The following is a 21,043-nucleotide window of genomic DNA, read 5'->3' on the forward strand; positions in this document are numbered from 1 at the left end:
CTCCCTCTCCTTCCTTTTTTTGTGGGTGGTTTTCCTAATAGAGAAGGCTGACTGTGCACACATGCTCTGCTCCGCTGGGTTCTTTTTGCAGATGGTCTCATTGCTATGCATAGAAAAGCCATCTTTAGATTTGCATTTGGTCAATTTTCCCCTTTAAGTTGGACATCTGTCTGTGTTAGAAATTAATCTGCGGGTCCCTACGGAGGCTGCTTGGATTTTTAATTAATTGTGTTAACGCATCAATTATGAAAAAAAGAAGAAGAAGAAGAATGAAAGTGAGTTTCACCCCCTCTCCCTCTCTCATTCTAGCTGTCTGCCTGCCTTAAGTAAATTGATGATGTCTCTGTATTCAACAGACTATATTTCCATAACTGTAAATTGAAAACATTTGTTATGTATGGGGAGTTTTAAAGACTTATAGGAACGACAGCGTGCCGCAGTAACACCGCTCCCAGTCTTTATTCCTCCTCTCGTCTCTTCGTACTATCTGTTCCTCGTTGACCTTGTACTTGTCAAAAGTACTGCAGACGTCAAAAGCAAGACAACTTTTCTGCCCACAGCTGCAAAAGTCTTCACTTTTCCTCCTGGTGGGATACCGCCCGATGCCGCCATTAATCTAGCAAGGAGTTGTGGTTACTTTTATTGGACCTTTGGGAAAATATTAAAAGAAGACACCGTCATGGTGTTTGGTAATAATTCGCAGCTGACAGCGAAGGAGATGGATTTCCCTTCAGGTTGGCGGTTTGTCTTTGCTGCCTGTGGAGCCGGCGTGTAATGCGTGCTCTACGTCAGACTTTTGTCAGGTAGGATTGAGCCGAGATGGTGAACAATCTGAACGACGAGGAGACTGGGAAGTCTACTGCGTCTGTTTTGTCAGCAGTCTTGGAATCGTTTGTGCCTCTGAGGTTCAGATAGAGTTACCTCTTTCAGGAATCACAGAAGTATTTTTTTTTTTTAGGTGAACTTCTCATGGGCCTGAGGTTTTTTTTTTTTTTTCTTTCACCCATCTCCTCCTGTGAATTGTCTTCAGCAATGCGCTTCACAAAATTCATCTGCAATGAATACATTTTCATTGTGTTCAGTCAAGATGTTAAAAGTCTCTCTGACCTTTAAGCTCCTTTAGACAGTCGATTTTCTGCTTAATTTAGCCGATTTCCCATACGAGAGCAGTCATTAGTGTCTGCTTTTTTTGCAGGAAATCGCCTCTTTTGTGAGTTTGCTTTACGAGTGTGAGTGTTGGCTTGTGCCTTTTTGTTAATGTATTATCTTTTGCAATGTCATGCAAGGGCAACAATGTTTCAAAAATTGAGCATCCTGTTCTACCGGGATTATGTTTTATTAATTAATGAAGAGATAAGATCCTTTTATGCTGTATTGGAGGTGAACTTCCTGCATGATAGCCACTCTAATGTGATTTTTCTTTTCAGCAGGGGTGTCAAACATGAGGCCAAATAACCAAGTAAATTGTAAACATTTCTAAGAAATCATTTCTTTTTAAAACTAATTTCTTAAGCGTAGCAGACACAACACTGTGACCCAAGATGAGATATCGGTGATACTAACATGGAAGCGATTTACCTCATTGCTATCAAAGCCATGCTGTCAGAGTATTAACCTGAATAATGTAATGGCCATAAGAGACGTTTTTTGGGACATTGCGCTGTATTTTGCACCAGGAGGTTTCATTAAAATAAGATGTATGTAGAGCTGTTTTCAGTCGTAATTTTTGGTTTTTGGAAAATGTAGACATTTCCATCACGTATACTCTGCACCACAACGAAGCAAAACATTTAATGTTCAATTCAAAGGTCATTATGGCACTATTTTACTAGTCCATTCAAGACAAAATTGAGCTGTTTGTGTCCCCTGGACTAAAGTGTGTTTGACACCTCTGCTCCAAAGCGACAAGAAGAAATGGGGTAGACCGATTATCCATCGGCTGTTGCAGAACGTAGACCGTGGACTCACATTTTAAAGCGTTTTCCAGACTGTCTTTAAATACATTTCAGTGTTTCAAAGCCACTATGTTGTCACAATTGCCATGCGGTGAAAATAGAGCAACACTTTATCAAAATCAACAATTTATAACTGTACTTGAATTGACAAGACAGACCTAAGTTTGATTCAAAGGTCAGCTCATTAAATGTATAAAAGGAGCAGTATAAGTGTAATCAGCCTGCTGCACATGCTTGCACTTAGGTACTTTGTGTTTCCAAACCCATTTGTCGACATTGTACCTTAATGCATCAGACTATGATTAATTTTGACAGTAGAGAATGTGCTAATGGTCCTGAAAAATTGAAGCGGTCTCCATAAAAAAGAAAAAAAAAAAGACTGCTGGCTTTATGCCTTGTTTACTTTGCGGTATTATATTCAATCCACCTACTGTTTGCATCACACTACAATTTAAAAATAAATCTAGACCATTTACCATTTTACAATTTACCTTGAAGTCAGTGTGAATTTTAAAGTTATCCTGCCTGAAAAAAAATACTACTAACTTACACATACAATTATTATTATTATTATTATTGCTACATTTAGGTGTTTGACATGTAGACCATCCATCCGTCCATCGACACTCCCTTTATTCAAGGAGACTTGCTGGGGATTAAGCCTTTTGCAGCTTATCTCTGGGCTAAAGGCTGAGTCCACTCTGGAGAAGTCCCCAGTCCATTCACAGGGCAGAAAACGCTCAATAACAACACAGGAGAAGAAGAACATAGCGAATACCTCGAAAAAGGCACAGGGAGAACATGCGAACTCAATTTTGCATTAAAACCTCCTTTTGAAGAAAGAGCACTATCCACTACACCACCATAATGCCCCTATAGTGTCAGAGAGACTTTAAAGAGAGCAGACACTTAATATGAGCCAGCTGAGTGGACGTTCAGAGCTCATTAAATTTAACATGGATTTTGCTCATAACCTGCCCGTGCCTGAACTAAAGTGTGTCTCCACACTTCACTTTCACTCCTCCTTTAGTCCTACATTTTAGTGCCTTTCAAAATAACTGAAGCAAAATCGTATCTTTGCAACACTTATTTGGTGACCTTAGACATAATCTTAAAACTGATTTATATTCAGGAGCAGTGACCTTGGAGTAGGTTTGTCATCTATTTTATTTATTTTCAAACAGCAAACCCTGAGAAATGTTTTTTTTTTGTAGTTCTGTCAGTGTTGAAAGTAACATGAGCCTTCAGCTTCACAGAGGCACTGCCTTTATGTGTGTTTCTTAAATCTAGAAGTGTGTTTTCAAGACCTTCAGTTGTAGCTCCACATTCTGAAAAGCCCATGTGGGATCGCCTCGATATTTTATTGACAATTTGACAACGCAGTTGGGACATGTACGCAGCAGCACATCACCATATTGATGAACTGACTGCAGGTTACTGCCAAAACTACTGTGTTTAGCCTACGAGTTTGCAATGACATATCCTCACACCTGATGAAGAAAAAAACATTGATAGTTTTATCAAATCAATTTATACAATATTTTCAAATAAAAATGGCAGACTTTCTTCGAGTTTAGAGGTCTGTTTAAATGACAACAGTGTTTGCAGCCACTGAAATGTGTTGAAAATGGCTTCCAAGGTGGAACGCATTATTTCGATGTCATAACTCCCAGTCCATATTCTCCTGGGACTTGGTAGTTTTATAGTTGTGAGTCACCTGTAATAGCGATCCAACATGGCCGTTTGACCATACGGATGTCTGTTTTCTCCTACTGTTAATGTTTGTAACGTATTGTTACAAAAACCAACGGCGTCATCTCGTAGCCTGTCATGCTAACTATGTTGTTTTCAGAAGTTTCGTGAAAACCTACATTGTTCTCTAAATGTTGCTGTGTAACACAAAACAATTATGGGTGTGTAGGTGACACATCATCCTGTCGGTGGGCCTCAATCTGGAGAGGGAAATAAGTCTACAGCTGCTAAGTTGTCGATGGAGCACCTCTAAATAAATAGATGTTGCTTTTTTAATGCCACGCAGGTCACATTATGCCTCATGTTTGTGTTACTTTCCCAAAGTGCTTTGTTTGGTTGAGATGACATCTGTTAACTTCAAGAATGACACATTATTTCTTCATTTTTCCTTTCTTTCATACTATTAAAACTTCCGAGACATTCATTATGCAAAAATAATCGAATAAACAAAGCAACAACAATTAAAGCAATTAAACAATAAATATATGCAGTGTGACAACAGGCTGGTAATATAAATAAACACATTCCTTTCAAATCAAGCTTCAGAAAGCCTAATTTATCCCGCATCTTTGCACTCAGAATGAGGATAAATGAAATAATGGGAAAACGACAGGTTCCATTTATTCGTTCATAATACAAGCAAGCAGCAGATGTTCCTCAAGAAGCATTATCTTTTCTGCTACACTCTGTTGGATTTGCTGTCATTTGGAGATGTTTCCCAAAATGTTACATTAGCATTGGGCAGTATTCAGAGATCCCACATCTGATGCACAGACAGCTCCGCTATTACTTTTACTTTTTCGTGCTGTTGGTATGAAACACAGTGATTTGTGTCTCTGTGGCAGGAGAGGTGAAAAGCCCAGACGACAAATCACAGGTGCTGTTTTTCATGAATTTACCCAGCAAACTGCAAAAAGTTATTTCACTTGCCTCGCTATCCCAGACAAAGGAACGCAGCGACGATTACCACGCAGACTGTTTGTTCAGACAAACACCGGCTTTCCGAGAAATCTGCACGATCCTTGCGCACACAGCGCTGCCCCTCAAGTGTCCACAGGCCTCTGTTTGTACATACCCACGCCCAAACAAACACTCACTCTTCAGATTACAACTGGAAACGACAGAATTGTGTTCTTAAATGCACCCCCCCTTGATCTTACTCCTACATGTTTGAACTTGTTCTCAGTCAATTAACCTTACTTGGAACAGGTGTGTTCAACTGAATCCCCCCGCCGCCTCCAAGCTGGTGCTTTCAACACCTACTCGTGACGGATCTCTCCCGAGCAGATCCTGTTTCTTGTTATAGTGTCTGAACCCTTAAACTAAGAGGTTTGGTTGCTAATTATGTACACGTAGCTGTTGAGCGACAGACTGTCTGAAAATACAAGTGTACATATAGGATCCGTGGCTTGTCACTAAATAAGGTAGACTTATCCTCCGCAGATTTTATGGTAAATGACCCTCAACAGTTCAACTTCCACCAACTTGTTTTTTTTTTTTACACCTCAGTTAATGTCACTGAACGGTTTCTTTGAATTGCATATCATTTCGCTTTGGACCACGTTGAATTCGTGCTAAACCAAATGTGTTTACTCAAGCTGCTGTAATTTATCATCCTCGAACAATCAGTCGCCTACTTAGGATGTAATTCATTCTGTCATAAAAAAACTTCGCACACAGAAGCAGACGAGATCCCTCGGGGTAAAGTTTTTGTTGTGAAACCTACCCCACTCTCTTCTCCCCAGTCACCAAATTGTCAGACTGCAACTGAGCAAACCGTCGTAGCTCCACTGGAAATAACGCGGCTTGAATTGGCTGAAGCAATCGCGCGTGGACACCATGATGCTGTTGTTGTTTGTTTTACAAACCCTTCACAGGTGTGCCAGAAACGGCCAAAAAAATCAGTCATGTGAGATCACTACACAAACCTTTGACAGAGCTTCTTGTTATGCATCACTGATTGCAAAGCTAAAGCCATGTGAAAAAGGAAACTAGCATTACATTACAGCAATTACACCTATGATTATGCTTTCTCTTCTATTGCACCACCTGTGGTAATGTGTTAAAGCATGTCATTTACTCTGAAATTTGACAAATAACAATAGATTAGAAATCTGCCACTGCCAGACCCCAGGTCATCTGCAGCTAATTCCTAAATGCTTGAACATTTCTGGTTATCTTGGTATAAAACTTAGCTTTTTTTTTCTCATAGTTTGCAACAACTCTGATATGGATTACTATGCTTAAAACATTTCGAAGGCGGTTTAAGCTCACCAAAATATTGAGCCCAGGAAGGACGAGATTAAATGTGTTAAATGTAATGTTTCCTGAGAGGACGGTTTATGTTTGGTTTCTCAGGAATGGCAAAAATTGTTGTTTTTATTTCTGTTACTTCAATTGCAGAAGCTATACGTATATTATGTACAGGGACCAAATACGTTTAACTTCAGCCTAAACCATTACGTCTTCCTAAGTTTTTTTTTTCTTTCTTGTTGCTTTGTGTGGTTGGTTGACCAAATAAACAATTACTACTATTACTACTACCATATACAGTATCCTTGTAGAAGTGATGCTCGAGACAAATGTAATGAGGATACATTTTTGTGTCCCTTTCAATGGTCAGTGTAGATGTTTTATGATGCAACGACATTAATTTTGGTACTTTTATACTGAGCAATTAGCTGTTATTGTATTGACTTTCCTATCAAACGGCACCAAGCTGTTTGTTTGTTGCTGTGCCTCTGTAGGCGTTATTATTCATACAGAATATTCATTTAATCATGCACTCTTTGGTTAATTGCTTTGAATAGTTTGTGTTTATTATCTTAAGTTAATATTGACATTGACAAAATAAGTTCTCCAAACTGAAAATTGCAATTAGTGCTGAAGTTATGGAAACTTCTAAAAACAAAAGGACAAACAAAAAACCCCACACACAAAATAACAAAAACAAGTGTTACTGTGTAGTCATGACGATATTGGCCAGCTCTGAAATATCCCAAACCACCGCTGGAACAAATCCCAGTGAATTTTGCAGATGGATCATAATGTATCATGTCCGACCAGAGATGAAATGCATTAACCCTTTCAACTTGAGGCAGAGTGATGAATCCACCATACTGCAGGATGAACAAAAAAATAGCACAAATTCCTCAAATGAATCGGGCTCCAAATACAACACAAACACCAGATGAATTGCTAAACACCAAAATGCATTCTATTTGTTAAACTCGCGGTCATATCACAGTAAAAACATACCTGTATCAAAATTAAGTACATTTAATAAACTGCAGTTATTAATAGTTGTGTTTAGTTTGATGGTTTGATGTGAAAGTGGGAACTATTTAAGTTGCAAGTTGGAAATTCCCAAATTGAAGTTTTACAGATGACCATAAAAAAACCTGCCAACAACTAAGACAAGCCAAAAATGCAACATTGTAATTTCCCACATAAACATCTGGGTACAGTGACGCTAATAATGTCCGAACAAATACCTTCTTTAAAATAATGTGCACTTTTGAAAAAGTCGCTTAATTACAGAGGTGCGATTCCTTGTGTCGAAGCACAACTAATGTTGACCTTATTGACGCCAAGTTAAATTTTAAAACTTATAGAAACTTCTCACTTTGCCAGTAAAATGGAATAAAAGAATAAAATGTACCTTACTGCCCACTGTTCATGCCAAATGCCTATTTTAAATGTAAGAATATTTTATCTATTGTGTTAATTCTACTTTGAGCAGTATTCCTCTTTATTATTTAAAAGAATTTGTAGTTTTTCCTAAACAAATTAATAATTATCCTGACTATTACTTATCAAAATAATATAGTTGATAAGCTTTGTGCTTTTTCATTTATTTTAAGATGATTTTCCATTTTTTCGTTAGTACTTTGTTACATAGTGTTATTGTTTATAACTAACCTGTTCAGCAAATTGTTTTCAAATCAAGTGAATTTATATTTTTAGGAACGAGTTGACTTTAAGCTCAACTTGGAATTTTGATCTGGGCCAGCCGGATTCCGGATCTGGCACTGACATCGAAACACACATTTGCAGTCCAGTACCAAAGCATCATTCTTTAATCACTTGAAACAAGATAACTTTTTTTCAAGAAAATATTTTTTTCCAGGATTAACAAATCAACTCTCCCTCCACACGGCTGCTAATCCTATATAATATATGTTTTTTTTGTATGCTAAAATTCCTCTATTTCATATAAATGGTGATCTTTGTCATGGGTGTCTGGAGCAGCAGGGCCATGTTGGGATTCTGGGTTCACGGCTAGCTGTGATAAGTGTGTTGCCAATCCTCTCATCACATTTCATCCCATCAAGTCTTCTGACAACATTGCATGCCTTTGGGTAAAGATTTACCCCCGAAGCAATTAAATGAACCCTCAGGTGCATATATAATTGAAGAGGACATGCTTACCCTGGCATTCAATGGCTTTTAGCATGTTGTGTGTGTCAGTGGGCTCTGTAATGGGTAAACACAACGTGGAGATGGATTTGACAGATGACACCACAACTTACTCATTATGCTTTACGCCGGGGATCCGTATCACAAACTCCATTTCCAGCTCACCAGTTCACAAAGTCATCATCCTAAATATAATTTACACAACAGAGAGGTCTTAACAATGTGGAACATATTTTGTTTCTCCGAAGAGGGGATAATACAAGGCGAAGGCATGGTAATCTTATTTTGCATGACTTTTAGTCATGTGCCGTCTCTTTCCTCCTCCTTTGTTTTCCTCCTTATCTCTCTCACTCTGTATATTTAATACCATTAGTGGGTTTCTTTCTCGGTATGTATTATTGTTATGTGCCTCTGTTTTCCTCCCTTTAGGTGACCGAAACAAGGACGGGCCCTCTTGGATGCAGTAACTATGACAACCTCGACTCTGTCAGCTCCGTTTTGGTTCAGAGCCCCGAAAACAAGATTCATTTGCAAGGTTGGCCATCCATAATTGAACTCCCCCAATTTCTGATGGAATTGTCACAGTGTCTCTTCCCTGGCAAGCATATAACTGCAGCACGAGAGTGTCAGAACGAATTTCGCTTCAATCACTCTCTTGCTTTTTCCTCGCCATGCATGCTTGCAGATTTCTGAAGTGAATCCCTGGCAGTAATGATTCAGAACAAAAGTAGCAGAACTGTGCAGTAAAAATAAAACTTTAAGTGAATCTCAGCACATTGTATGTGACGCCAAGCATATGTCGAGCGTGGCACGGAAACTGAGAATGAGTGCCAGCCTTCACTGATTTACAGATCTAGCGTACAACAGCCATTTAAACACATTTTCTGCAATAACTAAAGTACTTACAGCCCCCCTCGTCATTCATCCATGTGACATTTCCGTGTTTTTGTCCCGTTTTTGTCCTTGCCTCAGGTCTCCAGGCCATACTGCCGGAGTATCTGAGGGCCAGGTTTGTGCAGGCGGCTCTCAGCTACATCGCCTGTAATGAGGAGGGCCAGTTTGCGTGCCGAGACAATGACTGCTGGTGCCAGTGTGCCGTCAACTATCCACAGTGTAATTGCCCCGAGGTGGATCTGAGAGCTATGGAAGCCAGTTTGCTCCAAATCCGAGATTCCTGGAACATAGCCAACCAAGACTTTGAGGAGTCAGGTTAGTGTTTTCAGTCTCACACTCATTCAATGGCGGTGACCCCACCCGCTGACAGCAAATTACACCCTATTGTTGGACGAGCTGAAGAGAAAAGAAAAGTGAGATAGACAGACCATGAAAAAAAAATGGACAATTACATCCACTCCGTGTAATGGGGATTCATTAGAACACAGAGGAGCAATTTAGAGACCGTCATGCAAAATGTCATTTATATAATGAAAACAATTGAGAGGAGCAACCCATTGCTTTTCATTGAAATGGCTTGAAGACGTGGCCACAACCTACCTAATCTAACACCAGAGGATAAAACAACTGAACCTACATTTGTTAGCTTTTACAGTACATCAATAGGTGTTGGAGAGTGTTTGATCATGCAACCGCTGAAATGCATGTATTTTTTTTTTTTGATAGCAAAATTGTTCAATCTCTGCATACTCCTCTCTATAAATGTCCATGGGCTTATCTATAAGTAGTCAGCTAAATTAATTGCTTCATAAACTATACTTTATCAAACTAATGAAAAGACCCTGTAAATCCAATAGTGCCATAAAGCAGCAGTTCTTATTGATTGACAATGTTCCCTTCAGTGGCCTAACAGCCAGAGATATGACTGGGATCGCTGACTTGGCCGAAAACAGCCTCACAAAATCACTCGGACTTGACAAATCTGACGGCCAACATTGTAGATTGTCAAACCAGCCGGTCCTCCCTGACCATCCCGGACATCTCAACAGCTACCTTTCATTTGTGCTGCGTGTGAGGTTTTGGATGTAGACAAATTTCACAGTCAAACTTTCAATTTTATATCTAAAATGAAATATTTTTAATGTTGTCTTGTCTTGTTGATGTGAGCGGTGGGCATGGGTAAGTTGGGGTAATTAATTTTTTTGTGTTGTTTCATCTCTCTGTGTGTTAAACATTTTCCTGTGAATGTCTTCGTTATGCATAGATTGTCTTTTACTTGCCACGAGACTGCAGATACGAATTAGGCTTTTTTTTTTTTCAAACATTTTTGTTTAAATTGTACACTGTCCCTTTTAATTAAAGAAATTAAATGAAATATAGCAGCATTTATATCATAGGTTTGCACTTTCAAATGAAGTCTCACAAAAAAAAAGCCAAGAATCTCCTATAAGCAACCACTGGTGAGAGAGGACAGGAGAAAATAAACAGCTCTAATAATAATAATCATAATAATTTTCCCTTTTCATTTTCACACTCGATAAGGAGGTAAGCAGCACAGATTACAAACTTCCACTGCCACCAGCAACGATCCTGCAGGAAACTAAAGAAGAGAGACACGTGAAGTACTGACATGCAATAGTGACATACGAGCGTATGGAGCATTAAAGAAGTTCTCCCAGTGTCTTGAGCCAGCCCAAACTATGAGTTTATCCAATATAAAAGTTTTAAGCATGCTTTAAGATGTGCAGACCGTGCTACTTTAGTGGTGTAAGGTCTGAAAACATAGTCCACAAACTTTAGCATCATTAAGTGTCGGCTTTTTAAATGAGCACATGCTAAAATTGACACAAATACACACATCGTTAAGCACGATTTGCTTCAGTGAATAGATACACTGGTGCACACAATGGATTGACTTTATGTTTGAGTCTGAGTTGAGCTATTTGAGTTATGTATCACTTATTCTTACATCTCCGCCCCTTTTTTTTTTAATATCTCTCCATCATTACTAAAACTCAGCCGCATCCACGCGCTCTAAGGGCATCGCGCTGCTGCAGTCATTTCCAGCTCTGCCTCGAGCTGTTATCGGTGTACCTCGCTGGCTCACTGTGTTATTACTGCCTACACGCTTCTGCACTAAGGGCAACTTGATTAGCGCGCGGTTGGCAATAACTTAAGCAGCAAGGTGCCCTGAGAACCGCAGTCACAGTGCAGTATTGAATAAAGAAATATACGTTCCCATGTTGCCCCCGGAGATCTGCTTTTATCGTTGACCTAATAGAGAACAACCAACACCGGTGGCACAGAGATTAATAATCATAACTCTGATTATTAAATGATGTTCTTTCAGTCGTATTAAGGCAGAAGGGAATTGCTCTCGCTTGGCAATGAATGTGCAGTATGCTTTAATTATAATATTATAAATGATATAAATGGACCAGCTTTAAACTTTTTATCGACTTTCTTTTTTTTTTCTTTTCCTGCTGGCTTTCTGTTTCAAACTAGACAAACAATATTTATAACGGTGTGTTGGTATCGTGCAAAGCAAAAAAAATAGTCTGTGACTCAGGGGAGCAATGAATATGCATCACAGATGCTGGAAGTCTTGGTCAAAACATAGTTCAGCTTCTTACCATGCTTAAAGCATTCGGTAAAGAATGAACCCAGCCCATGTTTTATTAATCTTAACTTCATAATCTAGGAATTTCAGAAGAATCTGCCAAATAGTTTGTTTGATAGGAATCATTAACATGTCCTCTCTTCTTCTTCTGCTTCTGCTTCTTCTTCTTCTTCTTCTTCTTCTTCTTCTCCGTTATTTTAGATGATGCCAACACTCCTCCTGTGACAGTTTGTTCAAATTCTAAAAAGATACTAAAGGAAAAGCGCTGTTGTTTCCTTCCTCGGTTCAGTGGCTGACAAGATAATAATGGTAGTTTGAGAGCCTGTTTCAAGGGATGAGGTAGATTTGGTGATAAAATAATGGTCTCGTTCATCCGATGCTTGGGAGTTTATACTTTTCTCAAGGTACCGGATGACAAGTATTTTCATTTCTTTTTATAATAATCTGAGTTTTCTATTCCATCATTTTGACCTGCAGGAATATATTCAGGTTGAATTTCTTAGCCAAACACCAAGTGAAATGATATAGGGACAAAGGATATCTTATTCAGGATTTCTGAATTTGCTGATGAAGGACCCAAAGTACTTCTAACAAAAGATGTACAAATACATATCATGCAGTTTGCATATATTCAAAATTGTAATATTGCTACTGTATAATAAAAAAAGGCACTTTTAAAAACTTTTTTTTGTGATACAACTATTTGTGATTGTTGATATAGTTTGCCTGAATCTAGATACATTGTTGTTTACTTATCAGAAGCTTTTAAATCAACCTTTTACATACTCTTCCTCTTCCGCCTGAATGTCCACTGTATCATATCCGTACTGTTGACTGTTAAAATGAACATAAATGTGCAAAGTTTTGGGGGAAAAAAAGTTTTCCATCTTTGATGCGGCGCTAACACGGACATATCATTTAAAATCATTGTGTAAGACAAATGAATATGTCAGAAGGCAATAATCTATTGAACATGTGTAATTAAGTGAAAGAATGTGGAAGCTGCACCCCCACCCCGTGTAATTTTTCTTCTCCTCGGGCAATCTACCATTTTTGAAATGTAGGCCACGGAAAGCACCCGTGAATATCCCTTAATATATTTTATTATGACCTGTTTAATTAACTTATTAATTTCACAGGAACATGTAATACACCTTGCATAATCACCAGGGAAGCCATTGACACTTAATTGGATTTCTAATCAGATACTTCGTGATCAAGATAACTAATTACAAACAGGAGCACGGTCATTTTGTAATCAGTCTTCCACATGCTTCGATTTCTCCATACAACCAATCATGATTACAATGATGATGATATTGTCATTGAATGCCCTGGAAATGTAATCTGTTTACAGTGCATTGAGTGAACAGTAACGGAGTGGGCTTAGGAAGGGCTCACGGATCTGATCCTCCACGGGAACGGACCCAGAGTATTTTTAAAGGAGGGACCGGGGTGACAGAGGGTGCCACCAGTTAAACAGAATAACGTGACCAAAAGGGAACACGTCCAAAGTTTAACATCTGCAGCTTCTATACAATCAAGAAACTATTCAACACAAATCCTGAGGAGATTGAACGTAAAAAAGAAGAAGAGAAGTAACCATAAATAGTAACGAAGAAAGCAGGAAGAAATGCACATGTTACGATTTTACTAACAAATTTACAGTTACTGAAGAGTAATGCAGCTTCTCAATATACCATGAATTCTGCTGTTATGGTCGGTTACTACATCTGATCATATATATATATATACATATGTGTTTGATCATAAGCAGTACTCCACAAAAACCAATACTAGTATCGGGTCCAATACTGGACGACTTACTCATACTCGTACTCTCAACACGGCGACTATTATGTGACATTGTGCATCAGCGACATCGCCAGCAGGTACACTAGAGAGGACGAGCGATGTCAGCGCCTTGGATATTATTTAATTTTAATGAGCATGCCTTCGGAAATGTAAATTTAAGTTCTTCCAAAATATCAAGAGGACACCAGCAACTTAATCAGCGGGGACTATTGAACCAGCAGAGTTAGCCGGAAGTCGCTCATTACGTTTAACTGCTCGGTGGATTCAGGAGGATTTTCCTCTGGTCCCTCGCTACGTGATACACGCAGCGAGCTCGGTCCCTCGGTCCCTCGGTCCCTCGGTCGACAGTCTGCGCATAGTGCAGTGAGTAGAAAGACGCTACCTACAGCTCTCTGATGCGCTGCAGAAGTGGTTCACAGCAGCAATGCATAGCCCTTGCGCATCGTTTGTGTATGGAATATAAATTAGTAGTATCAGTGCACCCCGACTACACGCATCATCCAAGTTCACGTGTCGGTTTTTATTGTCACATTACAGTAGGGAGCTGCTCCTCCATAACTCAACCTGAATCTCAATGCTCCATGGCGAGCGTGTTTTTTTTTTCCTGGAGAGGACTTGTACGATAAGCCATAAAAAGCTGTTGGCTATTCATTAATGGGCCAAAGAGGAATTTTTACACTCTCCTCGTATTTAGCTCTGCCTTCCTCCATTAGCATACCCGTCAAACCACCTCCAGTGTGCCCGGCAGTTCTTGAGCCGGCGCGGCTGCTGCATTCGAATTTATGCATGTGAGCCAAATATAGTTGGAAGGGGAAAAAAAGAAACTAAAGAGTTAGATCCTGCCTCTCAGTCTGCTTTCATGTCTCCTCGTCTTCCAGATGAATTCCAGAACTTTGTTCGAAGGCTCCCCACGGTCTACGCCCTGAACATGTCTGCCATCCAGTATTTCTGGAAGACGGAGCCGGCCGTCCACCAACGCTACAAGCAGCTGGAGCTCAGCACCCAGCAGTTCCTGAGCAAAGCCAGGCGCCTCGTCAACAAGCTCTTCACCCTCAGCAAGAGGTGTCAAACTCAGCCTAAAATTATTATGCTGAGAGAGAGGTGAGAAGCTGATAAGTATTCCTGCTGACCTTTCTGTTGACACGGATGTGATACAGTGTGTGTGTGTTTGTGTGTGGGTGTGTGTGTGTGGGTGTGTGTGCCTGCGTGAAAATAAGCTAAAATTCCAAAGCCTGCAGCCACATCACGGATCCTTTCAAGCGAGCTGTGAACGGCAGCGCTCATTTATTTTTCTCCAGCCCCACTCGCTTTTGTTATCCCCTGAACTCGGCATTATGCTAATAATACACACAATACATTAGCGCTTTGATATTCAACCGAGGTCCCGCCGAAGTGAGCTATAGTGTCACACCCGATGACTTGGCTGCACTCCCAGCGAGCGGCAGGTCTCCTTTACGTTCAGAGAATCAAAGCTATCCTCCTGTGAAATTAAAGTTTGCAGTGTTTTAAAGGGATATGCAAAGTTTAAGAGATTTTCCTGTTGGTTAAGTAGACTGTGATAAAACTGTATGCCAAAAAAAAAAAAAAAGCCTCTAATAAATCATAAAAAAGACTACTTTTATTACTCTGAAAAATGTTCAGTCATGGAGTCTGCAAAACATGTTTAAGGGGAAAGAAATGTGATTATGTCTGTGCAGCCAAGTTAAGTTTACATTTACTCTGTGTTATTATCAGGGTGCAATTTATTGGAAGGGTAACACCTCCCCCCATTTCTCGGCTTCTGGCCCACACATCCAGCCGTCTTTTTCACTTGGTATCTTCACTTGTCATTATCTCACAAGAAGACTGAAACAAACACAAGTCAAGTCCTTTAGTTGTCAAATACAACAATTATACATAGTATAATGTACAGTGAAATGCTTTGAGTGGATGTTCCGCCCCGAAACAACAGTTTTATCTGGAATGTAAGTATAGAAATGAAAATCTAGAACACACATAAATGAAAATAGCACAGATAAGTAAATTAAATGCCTTTAATAACCATGAAGAGCTGTCACCTCCTAAATATCAAGAGTAAAATTCATTAACTCAAAACTCAGTATCAACAAATACTCAACTGATTAAGAGATTTTAAATGGTTTTTCAAGAAAATTATTTCTTGCAACCTGAAACCTTGAAAAAAACTGTACTCTGTATTTAGTCTGCATATCCCTCCGTCTCTGTAAATATTTGTACCTTTTTTTATTTGTCATCCATAATGACGTGAACATAGCACATAAAATAAATTCTGAAACCTCTGTCAAGTCGACTCCAACGTCTCGTACATCTCGTACTCAAACCCAAATTTTGAGTTATTCCCAGATAAAATGTATGAATAATTTTCACACCTATAGATGACATTTGCTTTGTTGTTTTGTTTTTTTGTTTTTTTTTTAATAAAAACCTCAAGCTTTTCATCTGTTTTGAATAATACATTTTTTGTTGGGGTTTAACTGGGGTAAGTTAAACTGGAATGAAAATGACCAAATCACCAAAAGATAAGATCAATAATTAGATTTTACTCAAGAATATATTGCAGTGAGATAATAAAGCAATTTATTAAAAAATAACTCAAACAACAAACAGCCCAGAGGGAATAACTAAATGCACACTGACGTCTTCACGAACAGTGTCGGTGCACTTTAGTGGTCGTCTTAACGCTCCAATATCTGCGTTCGCTGTTTTCTTGTGGTTTTTATACTCCCACTCGTGTTGGTGTTAGTGAAAACTCACCTTTGGTGGGACCTCACCGGGGGAAAGAAGAGGAAGATAATAGCAAAACACATTAACACAACACACCCGTGATCTTAGCAGTGCAAATGTTTTATTTTGGCTCGTCTTGTATTATCATTACTTTTCAAAAATCCCATTTCACCATTAGGATTTCACTATATTTTTATGGGTGAATCATTTGGTTGTAGCATGTTTTAACAGGAAGGCCAATAGACAATGACTTCACGTACATTTTGAGGGATATTGAAGGACTTGCAGCCACTCTTCTTTTTTTCTTTCACTTTTTTAACCAAGGTGAACAAAGATTTACTGCTCATTACTGACAGTTCAACCTCCTTCAAAAAGCATTGTAAAAAGCCTTGTCTGTTTCGATATTCCAAATTTTTGTCAAATCAAAAGAAAAACATGAAGGAACTTTGTGGGGCTTTTTTGTATTATTATTGTAGAGTGATGACTGTCAAAGAGGAAAGTGTGGTTAATAATGTGAAGGTGCAGTGTGTAACAAAGGCACTTTCAAATCAGCATCTCAGACAAGAAAATAAAAGGGGCAGCACTGTCACCCAAACTTATTTTTCATGGAAATTGTACCATTCTGTTATGGCTCCTCATGTTTTTTAATGGTTGGAGCAGGGAGAGATATATTTAACTGAGATTTGTCTCTAATATAGTATTTTAATGATAGTTAAGTTTATGTAAATTAGACCCGATGCACGAGCTGCTATTCTTGGTGAAAGCACAGCTACTTAAAAAGAAAATATAAAAGTATTGGAAAACAGTGAGAATCCCTGAAAATGTTCCCCTCTGTGTTTAAGAACTCATAAACAGCTAAACTCCAATGATGAAATGATCAGGGGGTCTTGTCGGTATGCGAAGTCCACACACACAAGGCTCACCCTTGTGTGCACCACTGAATCGAATACGCAGCATTTTCTCGGCATTTAAGCTGGACGCTATCTGGGGCGAATATTTGAAAGAGCAGTAAATGCAGTAATGAGACGGAGCGGGAGTGATGAAAGTAAATACTTTAAGTGGATATTTTGGACCCTGCTGTGATATAACCTGGTGCTCTCAAACGATCTGAGGAAGAGTCTTTTGGCTCCTATTAACAGTTTTCAAAGCCCCGCAGTTCTTTTCTCACTTCAGATTTTCTTCTATATTGAATTTTTTCTTTTTTTTTTCTTTTCACTGTCGGGTATATTTCATCGAATCGCATTTTAAGAAAAACACCTCAAACTGACACCTGTGCATTTTAAAACCGACATTTTCTTTTCAGCTGAAGTGAAGATGTATATTATTTCTATTCAAGGCTAAAGAAGAAGCGTGTTCGGCTGCTCCTTTTTTACAAAAGTCGCCACATTGAAAAGGGGCGGCGCCGTAGACTCGGTTGGTTTCTACCCCCGATACGGAAGCTGAGATTCAAACCCGGATCCTTCAAACTCAAAAGTCGAGACTTCACTTGAAGAACTATTAATATGAAACATATTCATTCACTGAAGCGTCAAGGTCTTTGTCATCATCTGACAAAGCATAGAGAGAAAATAATACGCGGGCTTTGTATCCCGCAAATCCAATTTAGAGACTTTTTTTTTTTTTTTTTTTTAACTTTTAATGCAGTCTTTGACAAAAGTGGAGTATTTTCTTTCTTTTTTTCCCCCCAGTACTTCCAACAAGAGGTGTTGGAGGAGCCATGATGGAGCGTCATCATTTATTTATTTTTTTTATCAAGTTTTTTCCCTCCACAATGTCAAGTCAATAAATGCAGCTTGTAATGGGGGGGGGGGGGTGGGTCCTCTGGAGACGAGAAAAACACGGGAAGTTTTACTCACTGGTGAAAATTTGATGTGCCTCAGGGGGAGGAAGTAGGTGTATGGCATTGATCTGTACCGAAATGAGCTGACAGATTGCAGAGTGAACACCCAGTTTCTGTTTTGGCCCTCACTGCACGACACTCCGCAACACTTTACACATCCCGCTGACACAATGAGCCTCGTGATGGCGTGACGGCTTCCTCCCTCTCGCTGTGCACAGCCTCCACTCCGGAGGTGAGATATGCACAGCTCTGACGGGTTTCAGAGGAGCCGCCGTTAAAGGCTGCGGAACGCATCCCGACAACGGCCGTTTGACTAAATGTCCGCAGTTCTGTCTGCGGTTCTTTTTAAAGACTGGAGATGAAGCATGCTTTCAAACATTTGTTGAACAGACGGCGTCATCCAGTGGTTCATGAAGCTTCATTTGCCCATCACTAATTAGTGGCGTTCATCGTCTCACTAGGGTTGACCCCAAAATTGTAACATAACTTCAATTCAAAACTGAATAATTAGTATGGACCACTAATAAAAACTCAACATAAAGAACATTTGAAAGATGCCTCCTGACATTAAAGTTCCTCGACCAGAATCAACACCAGGAAAGTTTAAAATTGTGCTGAAATACATGTTGACTTTGATGCTAATGCAAGATTGAGTATTGTTATGTTCAAGATTATAAAAACAAAATAGTGTTAAAAAAAAATCAGTGGTCATTTCAGTCATTTCATGGGCCAGATTGAATTTTGGATTGGATTTGACACCGCTGCGACAGAGAAATAATCAGCGTAGAAAAAAAAGCGTTAGCGCAGAGAGATGCCTTTTCCCCATAAGGCTCACTTAAACGATAGATTAATTTACTATATTTAAGGGTAAGATCTTTATTACATTTTTTCAGGAAAGTGACCATATATGGTAACTTCCATAATTCTCCATGTTTGCTTAGATGTCTTGCAAAAGTGGATTGCTGTCACTAAACAATTATGTCATACAGTTGTGATTTCTTAAATTTCATTAATTACGAAGTTAATTTCACTGTCCTCAAGACCTCTCAACATGAATACTGATGTGTGTGTTTTTTTTTTTTTTTTTTTTACTGTTATTGAACTTCAGTGCAAAGCCATAAAAGTAACAGATGGCAACTATTTGCAAAGTTTTATTTCAAAATGTCTAAAACACAGGAGAAAACATTTATTACAAATGTGTGAGGACAGCTGGGCAAACACTAAGAGACAGACCACACACACACATTCACACCTACAAGCTATTTAGAATGACCGGTTAACCTCAGAAGCGTGTTTTCAAACTGTGGAAGGAAATCGGGGCACCGAGAGAAAACCCACGCAAGCAAACTGCACTCAGAAAAGCCCCCAAGCCTGACCTGGGTCATTTCACTACCACAGGTCACCTGCTGCTATAAAACTGTTCAATACCGCTGCTCCAACATAAGTAACGCTGTGCATGCTATCCTCTGTAAATATTGCGAATATGTACATTCTCCCTATGAAGATTTTCCAGATTATATCGATAATAGTGAACTGTTTTTTTTTTTAATTGCTTACTGTTTGGTATATTATGTTTGAAATAAATTCCACACTGTCTTAAGTATATGTGTTTCCTTCTAGAAAATCCAACAAACACACTCTTACTGCGTCTTTGCTCTACACCTCATCATTTCTTTGTTGTTATTATCATCGTGGAGTGGCTCGGTTGGTAGAGTGGGTTGCAGTTGGAATTCATATTCCATTCCCAATCTGTCCGCATGTGCTTGAGCAAGACACAAAACCCCAAATTGCTCCCAGTGGATGGACTTGAGTGCTTTGCATGGCGGCCGCTTCCATTGGCGTGTGAATGGGTGAATGTGATTAACAATGTAAAGCACTTTAGGGGCTGCTCAAGTGGTGGAAACGCGCCATATAACTTAAATCAATTTACCACTCCTTCATTTTTTTTTTCAAGCTACAATCTTCTCTCATGATAAGAAATGTACTTATGCTTTTGGGAAAAAAAGTGTTATGCATGCTTTAAATAGAACAAAGCACCTTTGCTAAAGAAAAGAAGAACATTTAATTAAATAATGAATAAATAATGAATCAATTAGTCAATCAATCAAGCTATATTTATATAGCACATTTGTACAAGAATATGCAGCATATGCACAGGTTAAAAACTAAATTAAAAAAAGAGTGATACCCCCCCATTTGCCAACACCTTTCCCTTAGACACAAATGTGGAACTCCAAACAACAAGAGTGAAAAATACACTTTGCAACACAAAGCAATAGTACTTTTTCCACTTTTAAAATGAGGGCTTTGTGTTGTTGTTGTATGTCAACACATATATAAAAGTTCATGTTTTTCCTGAGAGTTTAAGGCCAATGTACTGCTATGTACAATACTCCCACCGAGGCAGCAGCTCAAACCTCTCTAGATTTCGTTAGGGGGTGTATTTTCGATGCAAACCTTAACATGCGGGTAAAATATGATTTCTGGAGGGATTTGAACATGTTACGAGGTTCGAATGGAAAACGTAGACGTGGGCCTCGCTTCACCAGTCTGTGGAGAATATAAATGCGTATATAGCGTTGGAGGGCTGTTGACTTCCACCCATACCTCCCTCCCACACAATATTAGATCCGCAACCAGACGTTTCAACTCAGCCATGTTATTTCTTTTGTTTACGTTTTATTTTCTTAGATTACCATTGAACCACAAACCCCCTGATATTAGTCTGCAAATTACTTTTGCAACCCGTGTTTTATACAATGTGGGGGTTCAGCCGGTCCCCTTAAATCACATTTAATTTGATTGATTTATGTGCCAGCTCCTGAGTACAGGGTGTGTCATCAAATACATGTTCACGTTTTATAAGAGGAGAAGTGAGATAGATTTGGATATGAACACTGAAGCAGATTTTTATAAGGGCATCATGGTAATGCCATGTTGATGGTGCACGGCAAAGGCGGAGTCCTTATCAACATGGTTAAGAGTTAAGACCATAGATGTATTTCT

At 39.1% G+C, this 21,043-nt stretch overlaps 1 protein-coding gene across 1 annotated transcript in view; it reads left to right on the forward strand.

Moving 5' to 3' along the window:
• LOC308137568 (BMP/retinoic acid-inducible neural-specific protein 3-like) overlaps window positions 1-21,043 on the forward strand; it is a gene marked incomplete at both ends in the record, with an annotated part of 64,863 nt that overhangs the window by 43,122 nt on the left and 698 nt on the right. Inside the window, 4 exon segments of the mRNA XM_080506320.1 lie at window positions 8,556-8,661; window positions 9,099-9,335; window positions 14,334-14,556; window positions 18,256-18,344. Coding sequence (XP_080362446.1) covers window positions 8,556-8,661; window positions 9,099-9,335; window positions 14,334-14,556; window positions 18,256-18,344 — 655 coding nt within the window.

Source organism: Blennius ocellaris, assembly GCF_963422515.1.
Source record: "Blennius ocellaris genome assembly, chromosome: 12".
Taxonomy (NCBI): Eukaryota; Metazoa; Chordata; class Actinopteri; order Blenniiformes; family Blenniidae; genus Blennius; species Blennius ocellaris.